This window comes from Aspergillus niger, assembly GCF_000002855.4.
Source record: "Aspergillus niger supercontig An03".
In the NCBI taxonomy this organism is placed as follows: domain Eukaryota; kingdom Fungi; phylum Ascomycota; class Eurotiomycetes; order Eurotiales; family Aspergillaceae; genus Aspergillus; species Aspergillus niger.
Genome location: NT_166520.1, coordinates 1,202,671 through 1,221,769, shown reverse-complemented (window position 1 = coordinate 1,221,769; position 19,099 = coordinate 1,202,671). Strand labels below are relative to the sequence as shown.

The window sequence follows — 19,099 nt, the reverse complement described above, 5'->3', positions numbered from 1 at the left end:
TAACTCGTGGAATCCGTTACCTCCTATTCCAGCAAAAGCAAGTCCCGAAGTAAATGTAGTCAGCTGTGCAATCGGACCCGAGGCTCTGTGAGACCCTCCAACTAGTCAGCATTGCAATTCAGGCCATTATCAGACCAGGAGATGCGAGTGGCGTGTCTATCAACGTATGCTTTCTGGCGCAAGGGGGTGACGCCTCCAATGATCTAGACTGTCACTACATCGGACATACGAAATAAAAGGATATACGGGGAGGACTACTTGTATCCCTTAATGAGCTTTCCCTGTTTATTCATGCCAAATTAACGTTAATTAACCTTATGTGCTTTTATTGCACACTAATGTACAAAAGAAGTTAGAGTAATTCTGTTTCGCTGACGGCTATGATGCCAATTCAGCTTGAGTTTATCTTGTCCCAATACTGCACAGGATCTAAACTCAAATTAAATATGAAGAGATGACACCACACAATTGCTGTTATGCTTATTATTAGAAGGGATATGGCCGCGTAACTATGCAGCTTGTCGATTTGCTAAAGTATGGTTAGAGACGTCTTCCGTCGTACAGTAATCCTGACTGGTATATCGCCAGCAATTTCTCGTATACAGCAAATGTTGCAACCTTTCATGCACAAGCAAAAAGCATGAAGGATGGAATGTGGCTGACACATATGATAAATTCCAAAGCTAGATGAGATACAAGAATAGGCCCTTGCCTGATGGGTACTCCTATACCACCCCCGCTCCCTTCCTCTGCCACATCCATCACAGAACTATTGAACCACTGCACACAGACTCACGTCCAACATGACCGTCCCCAAGTCAAAGGAAGCACACGTCCTTATTATCGGCGCAGGTATCACAGGCCTTATCCTCGCACAGTCTCTCAAGAAGGTAGACTTGACCCCCACGTCGCCATGATCCTCTCAAACTCCCCTCTCTGGGTAACAGTAATCATCTAACCTGCCGCAGGCCGGCATCCGCTACTCCATCTTCGAAAAGGAGGTGTCTATGAACTACCGCAGCAATGAATGGACTATGGCTATCCACTGGTCCCTCGACCGTCTGCGCGACATCCTCCCCGCCGACCGTTTCGCACACATGGAGTCCGTCTCGTGCAACCCTGATGTTGCCCTGGACGCTGGCGGAAACTATCCCATCATTCATGGGGAAACAGGCCACCTGATTGCCGGTGTACCGTATGCCAAAGGACTGCGGGTTCCGCGCAGTAAGATGCGGGATCTGTGTAGCAAGGGGATTGAAGTCCAGTACGGAAAGAACCTGATCGATGTGGCGTTCACTGAAAGCCAAAAAGGAGTAGTTGCATTCTTTGATGATGGTTCCATGGTCTCTGGAACTATCCTTATCGGTGCGGATGGGCCTCGTTCGAAGGTCCGTGAGTTCGCAATGGGCTCGGCTGAGAAGGCGGCTGTTAGCCGCTTTCCCATCTTTCATACTAATATGACCGTTACCTACAACGATGCTGAGAAAGCTAGGTATGTAAGGCAGCGATTTCCGACGAGTTATCTGGCTTTGAGTGACAAGTCGTATCATGCGTTCCAATCCAGTAGGTATCCAGATTTTATTTGCGTCATTCTAGATTAGATACTGATTTCGTAAGTCTCGAGCATGCCTGATGGCCCCGATCATCCCGAATCATGGGTCTTTCACTTGGCTATGGCCTGGTTCATGGAACACGGTCAACCTGCTACTTACCGCGAGAGATTAGACATGATTCGCGAGAAAGCCCAAAGTCTGGCTGAGCCGGCTCGGTCCTCGTTCACTTGGATTCCAGATGATACGCAGGTCCATAAAGCTGATATCAGCTACTGGGTTACCCAGCCTTGGGATAATCGGCAGGGCAGATTGACATTGATCGGGGACGCAGCGCATCCGATGCCGCCGTGTAAGTTAGCTATACATTCACTACCAATATCGGTGTACTGATTATGGTATAATATGGGTGGTTAGACAGAGGGCAGGGACTCAATCACTGCATATGTGATACGTCTCACCTTTTGGCTGGCATTCAGAAGGTTGTAGCCGGTACGGCTACTCTGAAAGAGGCTATTACTGCGTACGAAGCGGAGATGATTCCCCGCGGTCGCGAAGAGGTCAAGTGCTCGGTCGAGAACGGGTACATGCTGCATGATTGGGATCAAGTCCGTGAGAGTCCTGTTTTCCGACAAGGGTTCCGGCCTATGAGTGGACACGATAGAGGGTCTGTGGATGGGCACGAGAAGATGCAACCAAAGGATATTGCAGCAAACTGAATGTGATGGTGGAGGCACATGCATCTGTTGTGCGAGCTATGAGATATTAGTCCTACATTTGAAAAGAATGTTGCTTACGTTGTGTCTAAAATGCTGCTTGTCAGTGCGGCATTGCGTCTACTACAACACAATGGTGCAGCCTTGATATATGCATCTCATATGATTGCAGAGTACCACACTGTGCTGCTGTTGCTAGCCACACTACGGATTTAGCCGACGAGCAGTAGCTTTCTGCATCAAATTTAGATACAGGTAGATACTTCCGAAGTCAGTACTAGTTGACTGACCCCATGGCTATGACCCCCGATTCAGGGCCGAAGCCCATTCGTCCAGAGCCCGTGAGCATTGCTATCCAACCAACTTGGGTACTTCGAAAAGCAGTACGTACAAGCCATGGTATGATGTCTATGGTGGAAGCATTCAACAACAGAAAAGACAGGGATATATCAGCAAAGCCATGTGCGCCATTTCCGGGAATGAAAACTTGGGTGTGCGAGCGCGTGTCTTGATGTCTGAACCAGCACGTAAGGCTGACAGTCTTTCCATAGTAAGATATCCATCAATCTGACGCCGTTAGGGCTAATTGGAAGGAATTGTTCTGATCATTATCACTGGCGGCGGCAAGTCTGACAGATCTGTACGACATCCGATCATCTGACAGGGATTCCGACCTCATGGTATCTGTATTCCCCGAACTGCGTATTCCACATCGAAGTCACGAAGTGTTCCGGACACCGAACGTTCTCCAGCTCCACATGCTATGTCTTGTGCTCCGAGAAAGCATGCTGAGTTGCCTCGGAGACCGAGTGCTATCCTCCGACTCTTCGTGAAATGCCCTTAAGTTGGCGATGCTCAAGTTTACTAAAATGTAAATTCGACGCTCTATGCTTTTCAGCCTATCGCAATTTATCGATACGGTGCTTAGGATGGCCTCTGAACGCCTCTACGCTTTGACAATCTATGGCTATCGCAAGCCAGGTATGCCTGAAGATGAATACCATCGCTACCTGAGTGAGCACCATGCCGTTCTGGTGAGGAATCATCTCGTGAAGATGGGTATTGTCAGATACACTCTGGTAGGTTGGATGTGCCTTATGGAAGGGAGAAGCTGCTGACGTTGCTAGACGCACAACACATCCGAGACAAAGGAGATGATGAAGCGTATCTTTGGAGACCTTCCAGAGGGACATACCTCTGATTGTGACTGCTTGGCCCAGATTATGTTTCGTGATGTGGAGGATTATGTCCGCGCTCGGAATGACCCCCACTATAAGGAGGTTATCTTTCCCGATCATGCCAACTTTGCCGACTCAAGTAGAACACTATTTGTGACTGGTTGGGTGGAGTGCCATATTGTGGATGGAGGGATAGTCTAAAGGCACAGGATCTAGCGCGATAGTGGCGAATGCTCAAGGAAAGTGCTACTATGACCGATATTTAAAATCGGGCAGCTGGAACCCTCTGATGCAGACTGCGGTTGGCCGTAGACTAGGTGCAATCCAAGTATTGCCTTTCTTGAGGTACTTTTTTAGCTCTGCAAATGTCATTTGATATTAAGTGTAACTACCCCAAGGAATCATGATATTATGATCTTTGGGCTTGTCGCTCTCTCAGATATTGCATGTGGCGACTGATCAAATAAGTGTGACAATGAAGCAGCCACGGAACATGACCATTGCAGTATTCTTCAGCTGTGCAACACATGTACATCAGTTTTGTCTGCCCACTCTTCTAAGTATGGCCATGGCACGAGGAGAATACGTACCAACTTCGCGTTTCTCAAGAACCCTCCGAGCGTTGACCCGTATCTGCGGCGTCAGCGATGCCCCTCAAGCGAAAGATCATGGGCCAAGGCCGGACTAGAAGCACATGTTTGAACATCATTCGATCATTACTTGGGCATCAGATGCCGGGATATAGATCTTTCTAGGTCACTATTCTCCACAATGTCAGCAGTACTCGGGACCCAACCCTGTCTCCTCGTGTTATGCTAGGATACCAGCTCCCTGGTTCCGGATGGACAGGCTTTCGATTATTATGAATACATTACATCTCCAGATGCCTGTCAGCTCATGGAAGGAAGAATTTCACACCCTCTGATAGGAATAGCTTCCAATTGTATGAACATGGTCATTCGGACAATGCCGGAAGAATCGAACACAAAAACGAATACCTCAGCAACTAGCAAGATGGAGACAGTCGCCGAGGTATTCCTCTTCGGTGATCAAACGGTAGTGTTTGAGTCGACGCTACACTCGTTGTTGCATGTCAAGGACAATGCAGTTCTAACCGACTTCTTTGATCGGGTTGGGTTCCAGTTGCGGCGACATGTTGGGAATCTCCCTTTGCATCAGCAGGAATGGTTCCCTTACTTTACTACCCTCATTGATTTGCTTGCCCAGCACGAAAATTGCTATGCGGCTCCGGCATTAAAGTTGCCCCTGCTATGTGCGACCGAGCTTGGCCAGTTTATTAGGTGAGCTATCAACGTTTTGTTTCCACATGTTGATGAATGCATGATTCTAAAGCCTACGCAGGCACTATGGACAAGCAGGGAGAACATATCCTGCACCAGAAAGTACCTTCCTAATAGGGGCCTGCACGGGAGCCTTTGCTGCTGCAGCAGTTGCAACTTCCCTAACCTTAGCAGAGCTTGTCCCTGCTGCGGTTGAAGCCGTCACCGTTGCGTTCCGGACGGCGCTGCGATCACTGATCCTACGAAGTGATCTTGTACCCACCGTAGAAGAAACTCCGGAACCATGGTCTGCTATTGTAGGTGTCAGTGAGACTGAAGCAACAAGTGCGATTCAGGGCTTTAACGCCGAGAAGGTGAGTCACGTCCGCAACCAAGGAGAATCCGCAGCTGACAATCACAGGGGTTGCCTCCCGTATATCGTCTATACCTCAGCTCAGTCAGTCGAACAAATGTTTCGATCAGTGGTCCTCCACATCTTCTGGGCCAGTTCCTTTCGTCCTACGCCTGGAAGCACTCGTTCCTTCCGATTGAGCTGCCGTACCACGCGTCGCATCTTTTCCGGAAGGCCGATGCGGATGTTATCGTGGATGATATCCACGACTCCTCACTGCTAAAGTACACGCTGCGAACAAAAGTTATTTCCGCTGTTTCCGGTGAAATTATCACAGCGTCTGACCTGCGCAGTCTGCTGCTTCGAGCGGTTCAGGAAGCCCTCTGTGAGCCCCTCCAGTGGAATCGCATAACTGCATCTCTTTCTCGGGAGTTAAAGCAGGGCCAATTCACCGACTGTGTAATAAATCAAGTTTCATCACGAAGCGGAACGCTTCTCAGCTCAGCTCTATCACAAGAAGCGTTTCTCCAAGTTAAAATCGTGCAATCCATAGGGGATGCCTCTGTACACTCTGCTCTCTCGAGCCCAACAGGCAAATTTTCGCAATCAAGCATTGCCATTATCGGCTTCTCTGGGCGCTTCCCCGAATCTGGCTCTAATGAAGAATTTTGGGAGATGCTTTTGGCGGGCCGAGATGTACATCGGATTATCCCCGAGGATCGGTTCGACTGGAAGGCCCACTACGATCCCACTGGCAAGACCAAGAACACCAGTCGCGTCAAATATGGTTGCTTTATCAAGGAACCTGGAATGTTCGATGCTCGCTTCTTCAATATGTCTCCCCGGGAGGCCGAGAACGCAGATCCGGCACAGCGATTGGCCATCACTACAGCATATGAGGCAATGGAAATGGCGGGACTGGTGCCAAACACGACACCATCCACCCAGGGAGATCGCATCGGGGTGTTTTACGGGGTGACGAGTGATGACTGGCGCGAAGTGAATAGCGGGCAGAATGTGGATACGTACTTTATCCCGGGGGGAAATCGCGCATTCATTCCGGGAAGGATCAGGTATGGCTTTCCACCGATGGCTGGAGTACTAGTATGCTGACAGTTCAGCTATTTCTTCCGATTCTGTGGCCCCAGCCTGAGTATCGACACAGCATGCTCATCCAGCTGCGCGGCGATTCAAACGGCGTGTGCCTACCTATGGCGAGGTGAATGCGACACAGCCCTGGCTGGAGGCGTGAATGTATTGACGAACCCTGATAACTTCTGTGGACTAGATAGGGGGCATTTCCTGACCGCTAAAGGTTGGTCTGACCTTGTTTATGTGGGAATTCTAGACTGATGAGACAGGCAATTGCAATGCTTTCGATGATGAAGCAGATGGATACTGCCGATCGGACGCCGTTGGGACCGTTATTCTCAAACGCCTAGAGGACGCCCTCGAGGATAACGATCCCATATTTGGGGTCATCCGTGGCGCATACACCAACCATTGTGGTCGGACAGACTCCATCACTCGACCCTTTGAAGGCGATCAGGCGACTGTATTCAACCGAATTATGCGCTATGCTGGAGTTAACCCCCAAGACGTGGGTTACGTCGAAATGCACGGCACTGGAACCCAGGCCGGGGATGCCACGGAGATGAAGTCAGTGCTGTCTGTATTTGCGCCTAATATGCGCAGGCAAAATGCTCTGTACTTGGGAACAGCAAAAGCTAATATGGGCCATGCCGAGTCTGCTTCGGGTGTTTCGTCTTTGATCAAGGTCCTATTGATGATGCGGAACGATACGATCCCACCGCATTGTGGTATCAAGACCCGGATAAATCATACCTATCCAATTGACCTGGCACAGCGAAACGTGCATATTCCATTCAAACCTACACCTTGGCTTCGTGAACAGATGCCCCAACTCAAGCGGACAGTATTCTTGAATAATTTCAGTGCAGCCGGAGGCAATACTGCCATGCTACTCGAAGATGCCCCAGTTCGAAAAAGTAATAAGGCCGCGGACCCTCGCTCCAAGCACGTAGTGACAGTGACAGCGAAAACGATCAAATCCCTCAGGGGGAATATCAGCTCTCTTATGGCATACTTGGAGCAACATCCGAGTATATCCTTGTCATCTTTATCCTACACCACCACTGCCCGACGTATCCACCATAGCTATAGGGTCATAGTGTCAGGTTCTGACACCGGGGAATTTATACACCGGATGCAAGAGATCTTGCCTGGCTTGGAGAGCCACAGGCCAGTCCCTCCACCGGGAAAGCTGCCAAACATCGTTATGACGTTCAGCGGACAGGGCACCCTCTCGGTCGGCATGGGAAAGCAGTTCTACGACACGGTGCCCTCGTTTAGGGAGGACGTTACGCGATTCGACGACATCGCGAGCCAAATGGGCTTTCCAAGCTTCTTGCCTCTTATTGATGGTAGCATGGTTAACCATCAGGAAGCAAACCCCACCGTAGCCCACCTGGCCCTGGTCTGCGTTCAGATGGCACTATACAACTACTGGAGGTCTCTAGGGGTTGTTCCATCGGCAACTATTGGTCACAGCCTCGGCGAATACCCGGCGCTGTATGCTGCTGGTGTCCTTACAGCCTCGAGTGTAATATATGTGGTGGGCGCTCGGGCTGCCTTGCTATCAGAAAAGACTACCCCACGGACCCATGCTATGTTGGCAGTAAAAGGGTCCGTAGAGTCTATACAGGGCGAGTTACATAACAGGGGGTGCGCTTTGGCTTGCCTGAACCAACCTTTCAGCAATGTTGTGAGCGGAACGGTTGGAGAGTTAATATTGTTGAAGGATTGGCTCACATCTCAGGGCATCGGGAGTGTCCAACTGGACATACCGTATGCCTTTCACTCCGTACAAGTGGATCCAATTCTAAACGACTTTAAGACGATCTCTGCGGGGGTTGAATACTACGTATCCTCTATTCCTTACATCTCTCCTCTTCTTAGTAGGGTCATCCCTGCCGGCGAGCCAGATGTTCTTAATGCTTCCTATTTGAGAAACGCATGTCGTGAGCCAGTCAACTTTCAGGGTGCTGTTGTATCAGCAGAGGAGACTGGTCTAGTTAACGAGAAAACCATATGGTTGGATATCGGCTCGCATCCAGCTTGCTCAGGCATGATCAAGGGCATATTGGGCACAAAAAGCACCACGATCGCATCGCTTCGAAAAGGGTCAGATTCATGGGCTGTGCTAACCGCAAGCCTGGAGGTTCTGTACTCCCATGGCATCGATATCCAGTGGGTTGAGTATCATCGCGGGGTGATTGGTTCTCGGGAGGTACTCCAATTGCCACGGTATGGTTGGGATCTGAAAAACTACTGGATTCCATACAGGAACAACTTCTGTCTCTTGAAGGGTGAAGGCCTCATTCCTGCGGAACAGCAAGTAGTGTTGCCACATATGGAGGCTCCACGTATTCCCAAGTATATTTCTCCGTCTGTCCAGAGAATTCTCGAGCAAAACGACAGCCCAGAAATGTCAACTCTTTCGGCCGAGTCAGATATTCACGACGCAAGACTGGCGCCAATACTGGCAGGTCACGTCGTGAATGGCGCAATGTTATGTCCATCGGTAAGTAGCTGAATGGCGTTATGTGGTGATATGCTGACAAGGTCCAGTCTCTCTACGCCGATATTGGCATAACAATCTCAAAGCACATGTTGCAAGCAATTGGAAAATACACCGCGGCAGTCGGATTGGACGTCGCCGACATGCAGGTGCAGAACCCATTGGTTTCCCGGCCTGACACCGAATCGCAGCTCTTCCGTGTGTCTGCGTCGGCGGACTGGAGAATCAATGAGATTGCCTTCCGGCTGTATAGTGTCAACCGCACCGGTAGAAAGACTGCCGAGCACGCTGCATTTGTCGTACATATTACCGACCAGGTGCAGACCTGGCTGTCTGAATGGAAGCGGCATGCATATTTAGTGCGAAGTCGGATTGCTTCTCTACATCGGAGCGCGGAAGAAGGCGACGCACACAAACTCAAGCGACGCTTAGCATACCAGTTGTTCGCCACTCTTGTGCAATATGAAAAAAGCTACCAGGGAATGCAGGAGGTGGTTCTAGACAGCGATAATCATGAAGCTACTGCCAAGGTGTCTTTTCAAATTGACGAAGACGGCTTCGTGTTCAATCCGTGCTGGATAGACAGTCTTGGGCATATTGCCGGATTCATCATGAATGCCAGCGATGCCAGTCCTTCTAAAGAGCAGGTCTTTATCAACCATGGCTGGGAGCGCATGCGATGCGCCGTGCGATTTGTCAACGGCAAGCAGTACCAAGTGTATAACCGCATGCAGCTGGAGACTGGGACGACCTACGTGGGTGATACATACATCTTTGAGGGCGAGACCGTTGTTGCAGTGTTTCAAGGGATCCGAGTATGTAAACAGCTTACTGTAAGAGCGTGTATATGGCTAATGTTTGTAGTTCCAAGGGGTCCCTCGACGACTTCTTGACCGACTGCTGCCTCCTAAGATCCCATTTTCTGGCCCCTCTGAGAGGACACAAGAAGTGCGACCAACAACAGCGCCGATCAATCATCAACCGGTGTGCCGGAGAGCTGGTCCAAAATCTGTACCCCTAGTTCCCGCTCCGAAGCCCAAGGAGCCAATGGGTTCGTCGAGTGGTATCGCAGCGCGCGTCATGGCCATAATCGCCAAGGAAGCAGGCGTCGATCCATCAGCCTTGGGACCTAATGAAGAATTCGCCAATTACGGAATTGACTCTCTGCTGTCGCTGACCATCTGCGGTCAGATTCAAGAGGAGCTGGACGTTGATGTTCCGTCTTCGTTGTTCGTAGACTATCCCACTCCCAAGGATCTGATCGGCTTCTTTGGCGTTGAAGATGACTCTTCTCAGCTCACGTCTTCCTTGGAGGGGAGTACTGAGGATGACACATCAAGCTATGAGACTGTTGCAACATCAGAGCACGATTCGGAAGTGCCTGTATTGGAGATTCTTCGGACCACGATTGCCCGGGAAGCGGGCGTACCAACCAATGAGCTGACGCCCTCCACGGCGTTCTCTGATATCGGGGTGGACTCATTGCTTGCCCTTACCATTGTGAGCACAATAGCAGAGACATACGACATAGCTCTTCCTTCTAATATTTTGATGGAGAAGGAGAACCTGGAAGAGGTTGGAAAGGCACTTGGTCTGGAAATTAGCCCGAAGACTTCCCTACAGCATACAATGCTCTCTAGGCCTGCCTTCGATCCATCTGCTGGTCCACAAGCCACATCCATCTTGCTGTGGGGTAAGCCCAAGTCAGCCAAAAAGGTACTATTTCTCTTCCCCGATGGATCAGGGTCAGCCACGTCTTACTCCGCTCTTCCCAAGCTTGGCAACGACACGGCTGCGTTCGGGCTGAACTGCCCATGGATGAAGACACCGGAGCAGATGACAGTCACCCTTGAGGAATTGACAGCAAAGTATCTTCTGGAAGTGCGTCGACGCCAGCCAAACGGTCCGTACTACCTGGGCGGCTGGTCCGCCGGAGGGATTTGCGCTTACGAAGCTGCGCGCCAGCTCGCGCAAGACGGTCAGACTACGGCCAAGCTCATCCTTATCGACTCACCCAATCCGATCGGTATGGAAAATCCTCCCGAGAGGATGTATGATTTCTTCCAGAGAATCGGTCTCTTTGGGACTAGTGGCAAGCCGCCTCCACGTTGGCTAATCCCACACTTCAATGCTTTTATTCGGTTGCTGGACGCATATCGTATCCAAGCACTGGAAACGTCAATTGAGACTCACATTGTCTATGCACGCGACGGAATCTGCAAGAATGCTAGCAGCCCTCGGCCGGAGCGACGGCCAGATGACCCGCGTGAGATGGTCTGGCTTATTGAGAATCGGACGGACTTTAGTGGGGATGGGTGGGCATCGCTGTTGGGAAGGGACAACCTCCAGATTGAGGTCCTAAATGAGGTCAATCATTTCTCGATGATGGATCCGGGTGAGCACATGGAGGCGTTCGAGCGGTTCCTTCGCCGGGCTTTGTTGTAGCAATCTTCTTCTTGAACCTCATAGGAGTAGATAGGCATGGATAATGCTGACGGAATACCCTCGGTGTTGTCATAATATCCGGTGACCTTCTGAATCGAACTTCCCTTTGTCGCACTGCATACGTTAAGCTGGTTTCACCCCTGTCGCTGACTTGGCATGGGCCGATAGCACGACGACCGCCAATGAAGTCGGACGTCCTTGCGTACAGGCAGGGGCACGGATCCAATCTGGTGAGTTCCTTCGGATGCCGAGAGCGCGCAAGCCCTGCCCAGGATGCCAATTCTGCCCTGCGCTGTGTAACTAGGTCTTATAGTATAAAGCCGGTAGCTACTTACACTTCCACTGTTCATAATACATTATCATCTGCGGAGAATTATCATCAGTCACACGAAAACATGTCTCTCACCGACCTCGCAGCTCGAATCACCGCCAACGCCCAACTCCTTGATGCCCACCTCAAGTCCCACAACCTACCATCTCCGTCAACATCTATCCACACCTGTCCTGACTTTCCCAACCCGAACAACGACCCGGCCGTGGAATCAGCCCGCATAGCTCTTCTCGAAGACACCCAGACCCTGCGCAACTACGCTCTCGGTCCAGCGCAGGTCATCCGCGAACTATGCTGGAATGTGCGCTATCATTTCCTTTCCCCCAAACAGATCTCTAGTACAGACAAATATTAACGACATAAATAATAGACGATAGACCTAGCAGTCCAACAAGTCCTATACCACTTCTCCATCCCAACCCTAATCCCCTTGAAATCCAGCACCAGCTACACCACCTTATCCTCCCAAACTAACTCCCAGAACGCACCCTCCGGCTTCTCCTCCGCCAATCTTTTCTAAATGGTATCTTTTACGAGCCCGAACCGGATCGTGTCGCGCATACGGCGTCTTCAGCCGCTCTTGTCACAAATGCGCCCTTCTATGATTGGTTCGGGCATTCAGTGGAGGAGGTGTTTCCTGCTAGTGCGAAGCTTGCGGAGGCTTTGGAGAGATGTAGTCAGGGTGGAATAGGGGATTTGAGGGCGGAAGATAGTGCGTTTAGTTTGGCTGTTGGTGGTGGGGAAAGTGTGTTTGAATTCTTTGAAAAGAGGCCTGATAAGCAGAGACGGTTTCGAGGGGCGATGGAGGCGGTGGGTATGGATGGGGGTCATGATTTGGGGTTTGTGGTTGGGGGGTTTGACTGGGGTAAGGTGGGGAGGGGGGTCGTTGTTGATGTAGGTCATTTCTCTTCCTTTTCGTTTTCTTCTTTGGAGTATCAGATTAAAGAAACTAATGGGGATTATATTGCATATAGGTAGGAGGATCTTCCGGCTTTCTGAGCATTGCTCTTGCGAATGCATACGAGAACCTCTCTTTCGTGGTGCAGGATTACAAACATACTGCTGATGAAGGGCGTGCGGCACTACCCTCTCATCTGAGTGAACGGGTGTCCTTTCAGGCGCATGACTTCTTCGCTCCGCAGACTGTGACCGGCGATGTGTATCTTCTTCGTCATGTCTGTCATAATTGGTCTGATGAGAATGCGGCGCGGATCTTACGGAATCTGGTCCCTGCTATGAAGAGTAGTAGTAGGATTTTGCTGGTTGAGGTTGTGACTGTTCGCCCAGGGGTTGTGAATAGGGTGCAGGAGAAATATATGCGGTGAGTTTCGTACTTGGCTGCTGGTTTTGTTAGGGGTGGTATGCTGACTGGAACAGGAATGTCGATGTCACCATGTTGCAGATGCTGAATACCCAGGAGCGGAGTAAGGAGGATTGGGAGAGTGTAGTTACCTTGGCGGATAAGAGGTTGAAGGTTCTGGAGATTCATCGACCTGAGGGAAGTTGGGATTCGATTATTGAGATTGGGTTGGTGGTTATGAATGGACATGATTAGGTGCATTGGATGGCGGGCTTGTTTTTACATTTACGTCTATCATAATGATTCAGTATTGTTTCTGATGAAGTTGGCCTGCGCCATATTCTGAGATTATCGAATGTAATTGCCAGAGTACATAGGGAAATGACCCCGAAGGAAACGCCATATTCATTCCAGCACCTTCAGTCAGCCATCCCATTCTCTGTTCCATATACTATCAGTCTACCTACTCAAGGTCAAGTGGAATTTTTCTCAAGTACTCCTCCAACGTGGTCAAGTCCCCCCTGCCTGCTCCGCCGACCATTTCACCTTCTCCTCCGTCCCATCCCCATAATACCCATAGACCCTAAAAAGCGTAAACATATCCACAATATAACCCCTCATCAGCTCCGGCAGATACGTCGCCCAAATCTCCACCGGCACTTCACGATACGTCACCGTCTTCCCTGACACGCGGCTCATAGTCTGCACAATTTCCTCAAAGCTATACAGCGCCGTAGCACAGCAAAGTACCTCTCCCTCATACTGATCAAAATCCGCCAGAATGGCAGCTACCCACTTCCCCAAATCAGCCTCCGTCTCAATCAACGGCAGCCTTATATGAGCCGGAACAGGCAAAAGCAAGGCGTAGTCGCCATTCTCCATGCGTCTTGGAGCCATTGTATCATGGAAATTCGACATGAATGAGCCCGGCGCGACAAAGGCGCTTCGAATCGGCTGCGTACGGATGTACTGCTCGACTTCCTCTTTACCGTCGAAATGGCCGCCATTTTTTAGCCATCCTTGGGATATTTTTGAGATGCTAGGCAGCGTGGAGTAGATGTAGAAGGGCACACCCACTGCGACCGCGGCGTCGATTAGGGAGCGACCGTGCGCGACTTCGTGCTCGTAGGTGTGGCCGTCGTAGATGGTTGGGGTGTTTGCGAATACTGTGTGTGCGCCTGTAAAGGCGCGTTGAAGGGTTTCGGGCTCATTGAAGTTGGCTGCAACGATTTCGATACCTTTGGCTGCTAGTGCTTGTGCTTTTGAACTGTTGGGGTCGCGTGTTGTGCCTCGGATGGTATACTCCTGGCTGATTTTGGGGTCGGAGAGGATAAAGTTGATGATGGAGCTGCCCTGTTGGCCGGTGGCGCCTACTACCACTAGGATCTTGGACATTGTGGTTAAGATGATCTGGTCCGGTTTGATTCTGCCGTTTCTGGAAATAGTCGTTGCAAGGTGGTGGCGCGCGAGTCCTTGCCATTTGTAGGGGACAAAGGAGTCAGTCGTTCGTATTATTCCTGCTGCGCAGACACGGAAACCGAGCAGCGAGACTCTGCATCTCGGAACAAAGAACGGAGTCCGAAGATAGTCAGTGGGCGATATTCATCCTTGTTCACTGTGGATCCTCGGATTTGCTCTTAAGTCCGGCCGCTGGTGTCATGATGATCTTGGCTCCGGTTTCTTGATATTCCCCGAAAGCATAATCATTTCTTTCTACGGCTTCCATTGCTGTCAATTGACTTTGGCTGTCCTCGGTTCGCTTGCGACAGTTACATTTGGGCAGTCATCTGGAAATCTGGGGATACCGTTATAATAAGCAGATTCTCTTGATTTGCTTCTTCGGACTTAGGGAATGCTGTCGGTAATTATTTGTGACAAACCAAGTATCACGCGTAAAGGGATATGCTGGGTAATTAACGAGTGTGGCACCGCCATCCATACGAGCGGCCACGGAGATGGCGCAAAAGGTGGTCAAAGGACTATCACGATTCGGGATCTGAAACGTGGCACGTCAGGTAGTTGACTTCAATGCTGGGGTTTTGAGGATGCCATTCAATAAAGACGCTGCCGTTCGCACCCAAGTGAAAATCCTTGCAGAAAGCTCGTATTGCATCAAGTCGACACACGTCATGTCCTGAACTCAACACTGCGTGGTCAAGCGACGCTGAGGGAGGGGAGGCTTGAGTCTACTTCAGTATGGTTGTCCTGCTTTCTGAAGAACACACTATACTTTCCAGACGCCTGTACGTTTACTGTGTCTTCAAATGACTTGTGGTAGGATTTGCTTCACTGTAAGCTCTTACAACATGGAGGCCAGACTCGTCTCGTAGTGTCAAACACTCATTATATTATAGTAGTATCTACTATCGGAATATATTACTAACCCAAGACCAAGCCTGGGTGGATAGTATATAGTGTATCTCACAAACGTGGGAACTCTTGGTGATGGGGAGAAAGTGATGAGCTTGATAATATATGGTAAGCTTTCGCGAAGCACCGTGAGAGCTACAAACTCATACATGTCAGTATGCCCAGCGATATTATTCTTCATATTCGAAGTAGATGGATTTGGTAGTTGTGCTTCGGGCAACTAACCATCCTCTTGTCATTAAGAGTGATATGTAGAGTGAGTCTCATCGGCTTCAGCACAATAATGGGAGCTACTTCGACCGTTCCGCATTGGCCTATCATTTAGTGCCTTTTCCGCCCGACAAAGCATGAAACCAGTATGCAAATGGATATGCGCGAAATCAGAGCCAGACTAGACTGTCCATGTAAAAGCGGCCAAGCCTTTCACATGCCTTGAATACATCGAGTGGCCTGCAAGTCCAAAGGAAGAATTGCGGAATGACAAATCAACCGCTGTAACAAGCCTATATTTATCGCAGTCCATCTGTCAGTCATGGATTGGTGGGCAATAATCTGACGTCAGTTTCCGTGATTGTGTTGTTGACTCGACCAGTAAGCTGCGGGTGCTCAAAATTTCCCGAGCAGGCGGGCTTCCAAGTCTTTTTTCGGTTGTCATATGAAGCACATATATTATTTGTGGAATTGTGGAGTGCGCCTGCTGTGATCCTCCGGCGTGGCTGCGAGGCTTACAGCATGCGTAACATGAGCGCCTGTCATCCCGCCCCGTTAAGGCTTTATGGGGGTTGTCTCTCTTGTATTACTCCAGTGTGTTATCAATCGTTCTCCATAAGGAGTGGGTTTGTTCTGCCGCTGGCAATTACTTTTCTGCTTTGCCCTCAGGCGGGTTAAAGACCGATAGGGAACCAGGTGCTAGTCAACGGTGTGGTGTGCACCCATAGGCAGTGGACCAAAATAGATGGCGTGAAAGGCCCTATAACCAGGTGTAGGGAAATTAACATCCACTACATTGAATTGATTGTGCACTACAGGTGTAGTCGGTCTAGGTCGTGATCTATTTGGATTTCCCTACCATTAGATGGAATGGGGTCCCCGTTAGTGTAGTCATTGTAAACCTGGCCTAGCACCTTCTTAAAGGATTTCATCCACTATAGGTCTCCCGTAGGGGTAAAGGCAGATTGAATAGTTGCGGAAATGTGCAGGTGACAGGGAATGCCCCGCCTCGCCCCTTTTCCATCGTTGCCGACGCAGTCGAATGGATTGTCCGCGTGATATATCGATAGGCGCATTCACAACCGAGAGACTTTGCGCTAGCATGGCTATCTGCAAGTCTGATAGGGCGCTTATCTAAGGTTCTTGACGTTATCATCGTCGCTGCTATGCGTATCTTTATTATGCGTTCGTAGCAACTTTTAGCTCCTACCGTTCGTGTAGCAGGTTCTGGTCCAGATTTGCTGGTGCCAACGTATAGACCAGCCACACGGTGTATCCCAGCCGGATGTTACGCATACCTTCTGGACATTTCCTTTTCAGAAGGAGACTGCTGGATGACTGTCCCTGACATTAGTAGGATGCCTGTGTCCCTTTCTGACCCTGACCCACGTGGTTGTTATTTGAATGGCTCGTCATCCTTGCAGCACATCCGCCCAGATGGCAATCCGACCAGGGTTACTGACAAATTATGGAGTGATAGAGAGTTGGTCTGTTCATCACAAGGATGAGCTTAGCCATGGTGATAGAGACAGTCCAGGAAGCATGGGTGCCTCGGGTCCGACTGGCTATCTCGGACCGCTCCCCTCTGAATGCAGATACGGTCGCAAATCAGATACACCAAATGAGTCCATGGCGATATCCGGGGCTCGTGAAGCTTCGACCACCGCGAATGACGTAGGCGTCATGAAGCAGATGCATTGCAGAGGGTTCGGTTTGGAATCGCGATATTGAGGAACTGGTGGGGTAAGGAGAAGCCCTGGCTTCCTCTATCTGGGGCTCATTGGATGACTTTGTAGAGTGGTGTTAGCACTGGTCTCAGTATGATCCGACCCGAGATTGCTTTCCATCCTACAGGGCCATTGAATTAGCATATTACTGGTAGAGAAAGACTTCATGGTGGAGGGGGGATATTAGAAGAAGAGAAAAAGAAGGCCAGCAGATGGCGGGTCGGGCCGGAGTCCGTCTTCTTTTCCTCTCCACCGCGTGATCGGATCCTTTCCTGCCTTCCTTTTGCCCTCCTTTTTGCCTTTTGCCTTTTGCCTTCCCCATCCTTCATCCCAACTTCGTTCGCGACAGCCACACTCCTATCTTCCACCAACGCGAACCCTGCTGGTCAAGGCGCGCACGGTCATCCATCAACTCTAGCCCCCCCCCCCCAACAACATGCAGTTCAGATAGCTGGTATCTTTACTAGGTAAACAGCCAATCCCATCCTCTCCAGGGAACATAGCCGCTCAACTCAGTCATCCATGTTGGAGGGAAGTCAGGCTGATGTCATTTAGCCGACAATACACTTGATAGATGGCTCCGATAGATCCGTTCAGAGGATTACTGCCTGGGTGGGGGGGCTTGACGGTCGCATCCCCCGTCAGACTGATGAGCAATCCCCCGATGCGGCAGAGCCTCATCTGAACGTTCTTGCATGTGAAATGGAGGTAATTCAGGTTGAATGGTGCCGTCCGCATGTAAGATTCTGGCCTTGCTCTTTTCCCAGGACGGCAAGGCAGCGCGAGGAATTCTGGCTGAGCCTCGAGATGACGCCGCGAGGGGCTGCCACCCTCCCCCTCCATCGCAATTAATCAGCCGCGTTACTCGTGCGCTATCTGCGACAAAGTTTGACTAGTATGCTCGAGTGCACGCGGTTCCAGATAGCGTAGCCTATGTTGCGTTCCGGAGAAACTTGACTTCGGGTCGCTAACAGCATCCTTCAACCTTATTGGCTGTCAGCTCACGCTCGAGGGTGCGTAGATTCAATAATGTCTTTGTTCGGCCTGGAGGACAGCGAACAGCCCTATCCCACACCCGGGTCTTGCCACGATGGGTAGGACCTGATCAAGTCGCTGATCTAATAAACTGCCTGTGGTCGTTGATCAGCGCGTGCCAGTGTCGATCGATCGCATCCAGCTGGTCTATTCGATCCGGTTTGTAGAGAGTAGACAGGTGTGATGGGACACGAAGAACGGTGCCCTTCAGCCAGCCCAGTTCTGCTAATCTGAAGACTTTTGGTGGCGAATTCGGCGTAACCATCTCCGATGATAGCATCGTTGGCTTGGAGAGACGGTCGGTTGTAGCCGCCAGCCATGCATCCTCAGATTTGAGAAAGAGGCCATGACAGAGCCGTTGTTGGGAACGGGGCGATGATGGTTCAGGGATTACGCAGCGGATGTGACTGGGACCTGCAGCAGAGGCCGTGCAAGGGAAACTTCCTGATCTGCTGTGAAGGTGGCTTGCAGCGACCTGACTGGGGGGAAAGAAGGGGACAGGGTAGTACGAACCATGGGGCGTGAACAGGCCGTTCGTGTTAGCTTGAGGCTGACGGACGAGAGTTCATCTGACAGCATCATGGGGGGGTTGATCAGAGCGTCTAATGCTTGCTAGTGGCTCTCGACTAGAACGCCCGTCTGGCCTGTAGGGCACCACTCACTAGCCATCACATCTCCAGCAATGGCCTGTTCAGGCACCGCTCGGCGCCAGCTCTGTCCTTCACTTCCTCTAGGCCGAGAGCTGTATCTCAGGAATAGTCCTTCACCTGGGCTCCGTTCATCATGTTTCCGTTTTTGAGCAGACAAAAGCTGATGTTGGACAGGGTCTCTAGATAGTAACTTGGCATGTTCCATCTCTGTCTATCTCCACCCCTTCTCGTCACCCTCAAACATTTGTACCTCTTTGCCTATATAACTCTCGTAATTCCCATCACTTCCTCTACACAAGATATCCTTGACTATTGAACATCATTATTCTATCATCCAGACTCCCTCAGCCAGAC

At 50.4% G+C, this 19,099-nt stretch overlaps 6 protein-coding genes across 6 annotated transcripts; 4 read left to right on the top strand and 2 right to left on the bottom strand.

The window, feature by feature from the left end:
* Positions 1-803: 803 nt before the first annotated feature.
* Positions 804-3,645, top strand: An03g05450 (uncharacterized protein; the record flags this gene model as incomplete). The annotated part of the gene is made up of 9 exons (XM_001390389.3): positions 804-890; positions 969-1,563; positions 1,618-1,902; positions 1,968-2,217; positions 2,320-2,439; positions 2,582-2,816; positions 2,903-2,946; positions 3,165-3,345; positions 3,394-3,645. The coding sequence occupies 9 exons, from the start codon at positions 804-806 to the stop codon at positions 3,643-3,645; spliced, it is 2,049 nt and encodes a 682-aa protein (XP_001390426.3).
* A 750-nt stretch (positions 3,646-4,395) lies between these two features.
* An03g05440 (uncharacterized protein) lies at positions 4,396-11,122 on the top strand (the record flags this gene model as incomplete). The annotated part of the gene is made up of 7 exons (XM_059747136.1): positions 4,396-4,745; positions 4,807-5,098; positions 5,146-6,149; positions 6,198-6,391; positions 6,438-8,680; positions 8,728-9,492; positions 9,542-11,122. The coding sequence occupies 7 exons, from the start codon at positions 4,396-4,398 to the stop codon at positions 11,120-11,122; spliced, it is 6,429 nt and encodes a 2,142-aa protein (XP_059600320.1).
* A 182-nt stretch (positions 11,123-11,304) lies between these two features.
* Positions 11,305-13,008, top strand: An03g05430 (uncharacterized protein; the record flags this gene model as incomplete). Its single annotated transcript, XM_059747135.1, has 4 exons — positions 11,305-11,754; positions 11,991-12,347; positions 12,428-12,774; positions 12,831-13,008. The coding sequence occupies 4 exons, from the start codon at positions 11,305-11,307 to the stop codon at positions 13,006-13,008; spliced, it is 1,332 nt and encodes a 443-aa protein (XP_059600319.1).
* A 255-nt stretch (positions 13,009-13,263) lies between these two features.
* Positions 13,264-14,148, bottom strand: An03g05420 (uncharacterized protein; the record flags this gene model as incomplete). Its single annotated transcript, XM_001390386.1, has 1 exon — positions 13,264-14,148. The coding sequence occupies one exon, from the start codon at positions 14,146-14,148 to the stop codon at positions 13,264-13,266; it is 885 nt and encodes a 294-aa protein (XP_001390423.1).
* Positions 14,149-15,315: 1,167 nt separating this feature from the next.
* An03g05410 (hypothetical protein) lies at positions 15,316-17,201 on the top strand (the record flags this gene model as incomplete). Its single annotated transcript, XM_059747134.1, has 6 exons — positions 15,316-15,374; positions 15,813-15,927; positions 16,323-16,388; positions 16,527-16,787; positions 16,837-17,007; positions 17,130-17,201. The coding sequence occupies 6 exons, from the start codon at positions 15,316-15,318 to the stop codon at positions 17,199-17,201; spliced, it is 744 nt and encodes a 247-aa protein (XP_059600318.1).
* Positions 17,202-17,224: 23 nt separating this feature from the next.
* An03g05400 (hypothetical protein) lies at positions 17,225-18,950 on the bottom strand (the record flags this gene model as incomplete). Its single annotated transcript, XM_059747133.1, has 7 exons — positions 17,225-17,439; positions 17,525-17,566; positions 17,666-17,891; positions 18,046-18,161; positions 18,295-18,420; positions 18,510-18,645; positions 18,723-18,950. The coding sequence occupies 7 exons, from the start codon at positions 18,948-18,950 to the stop codon at positions 17,225-17,227; spliced, it is 1,089 nt and encodes a 362-aa protein (XP_059600317.1).
* Positions 18,951-19,099: the final 149 nt, after the last annotated feature.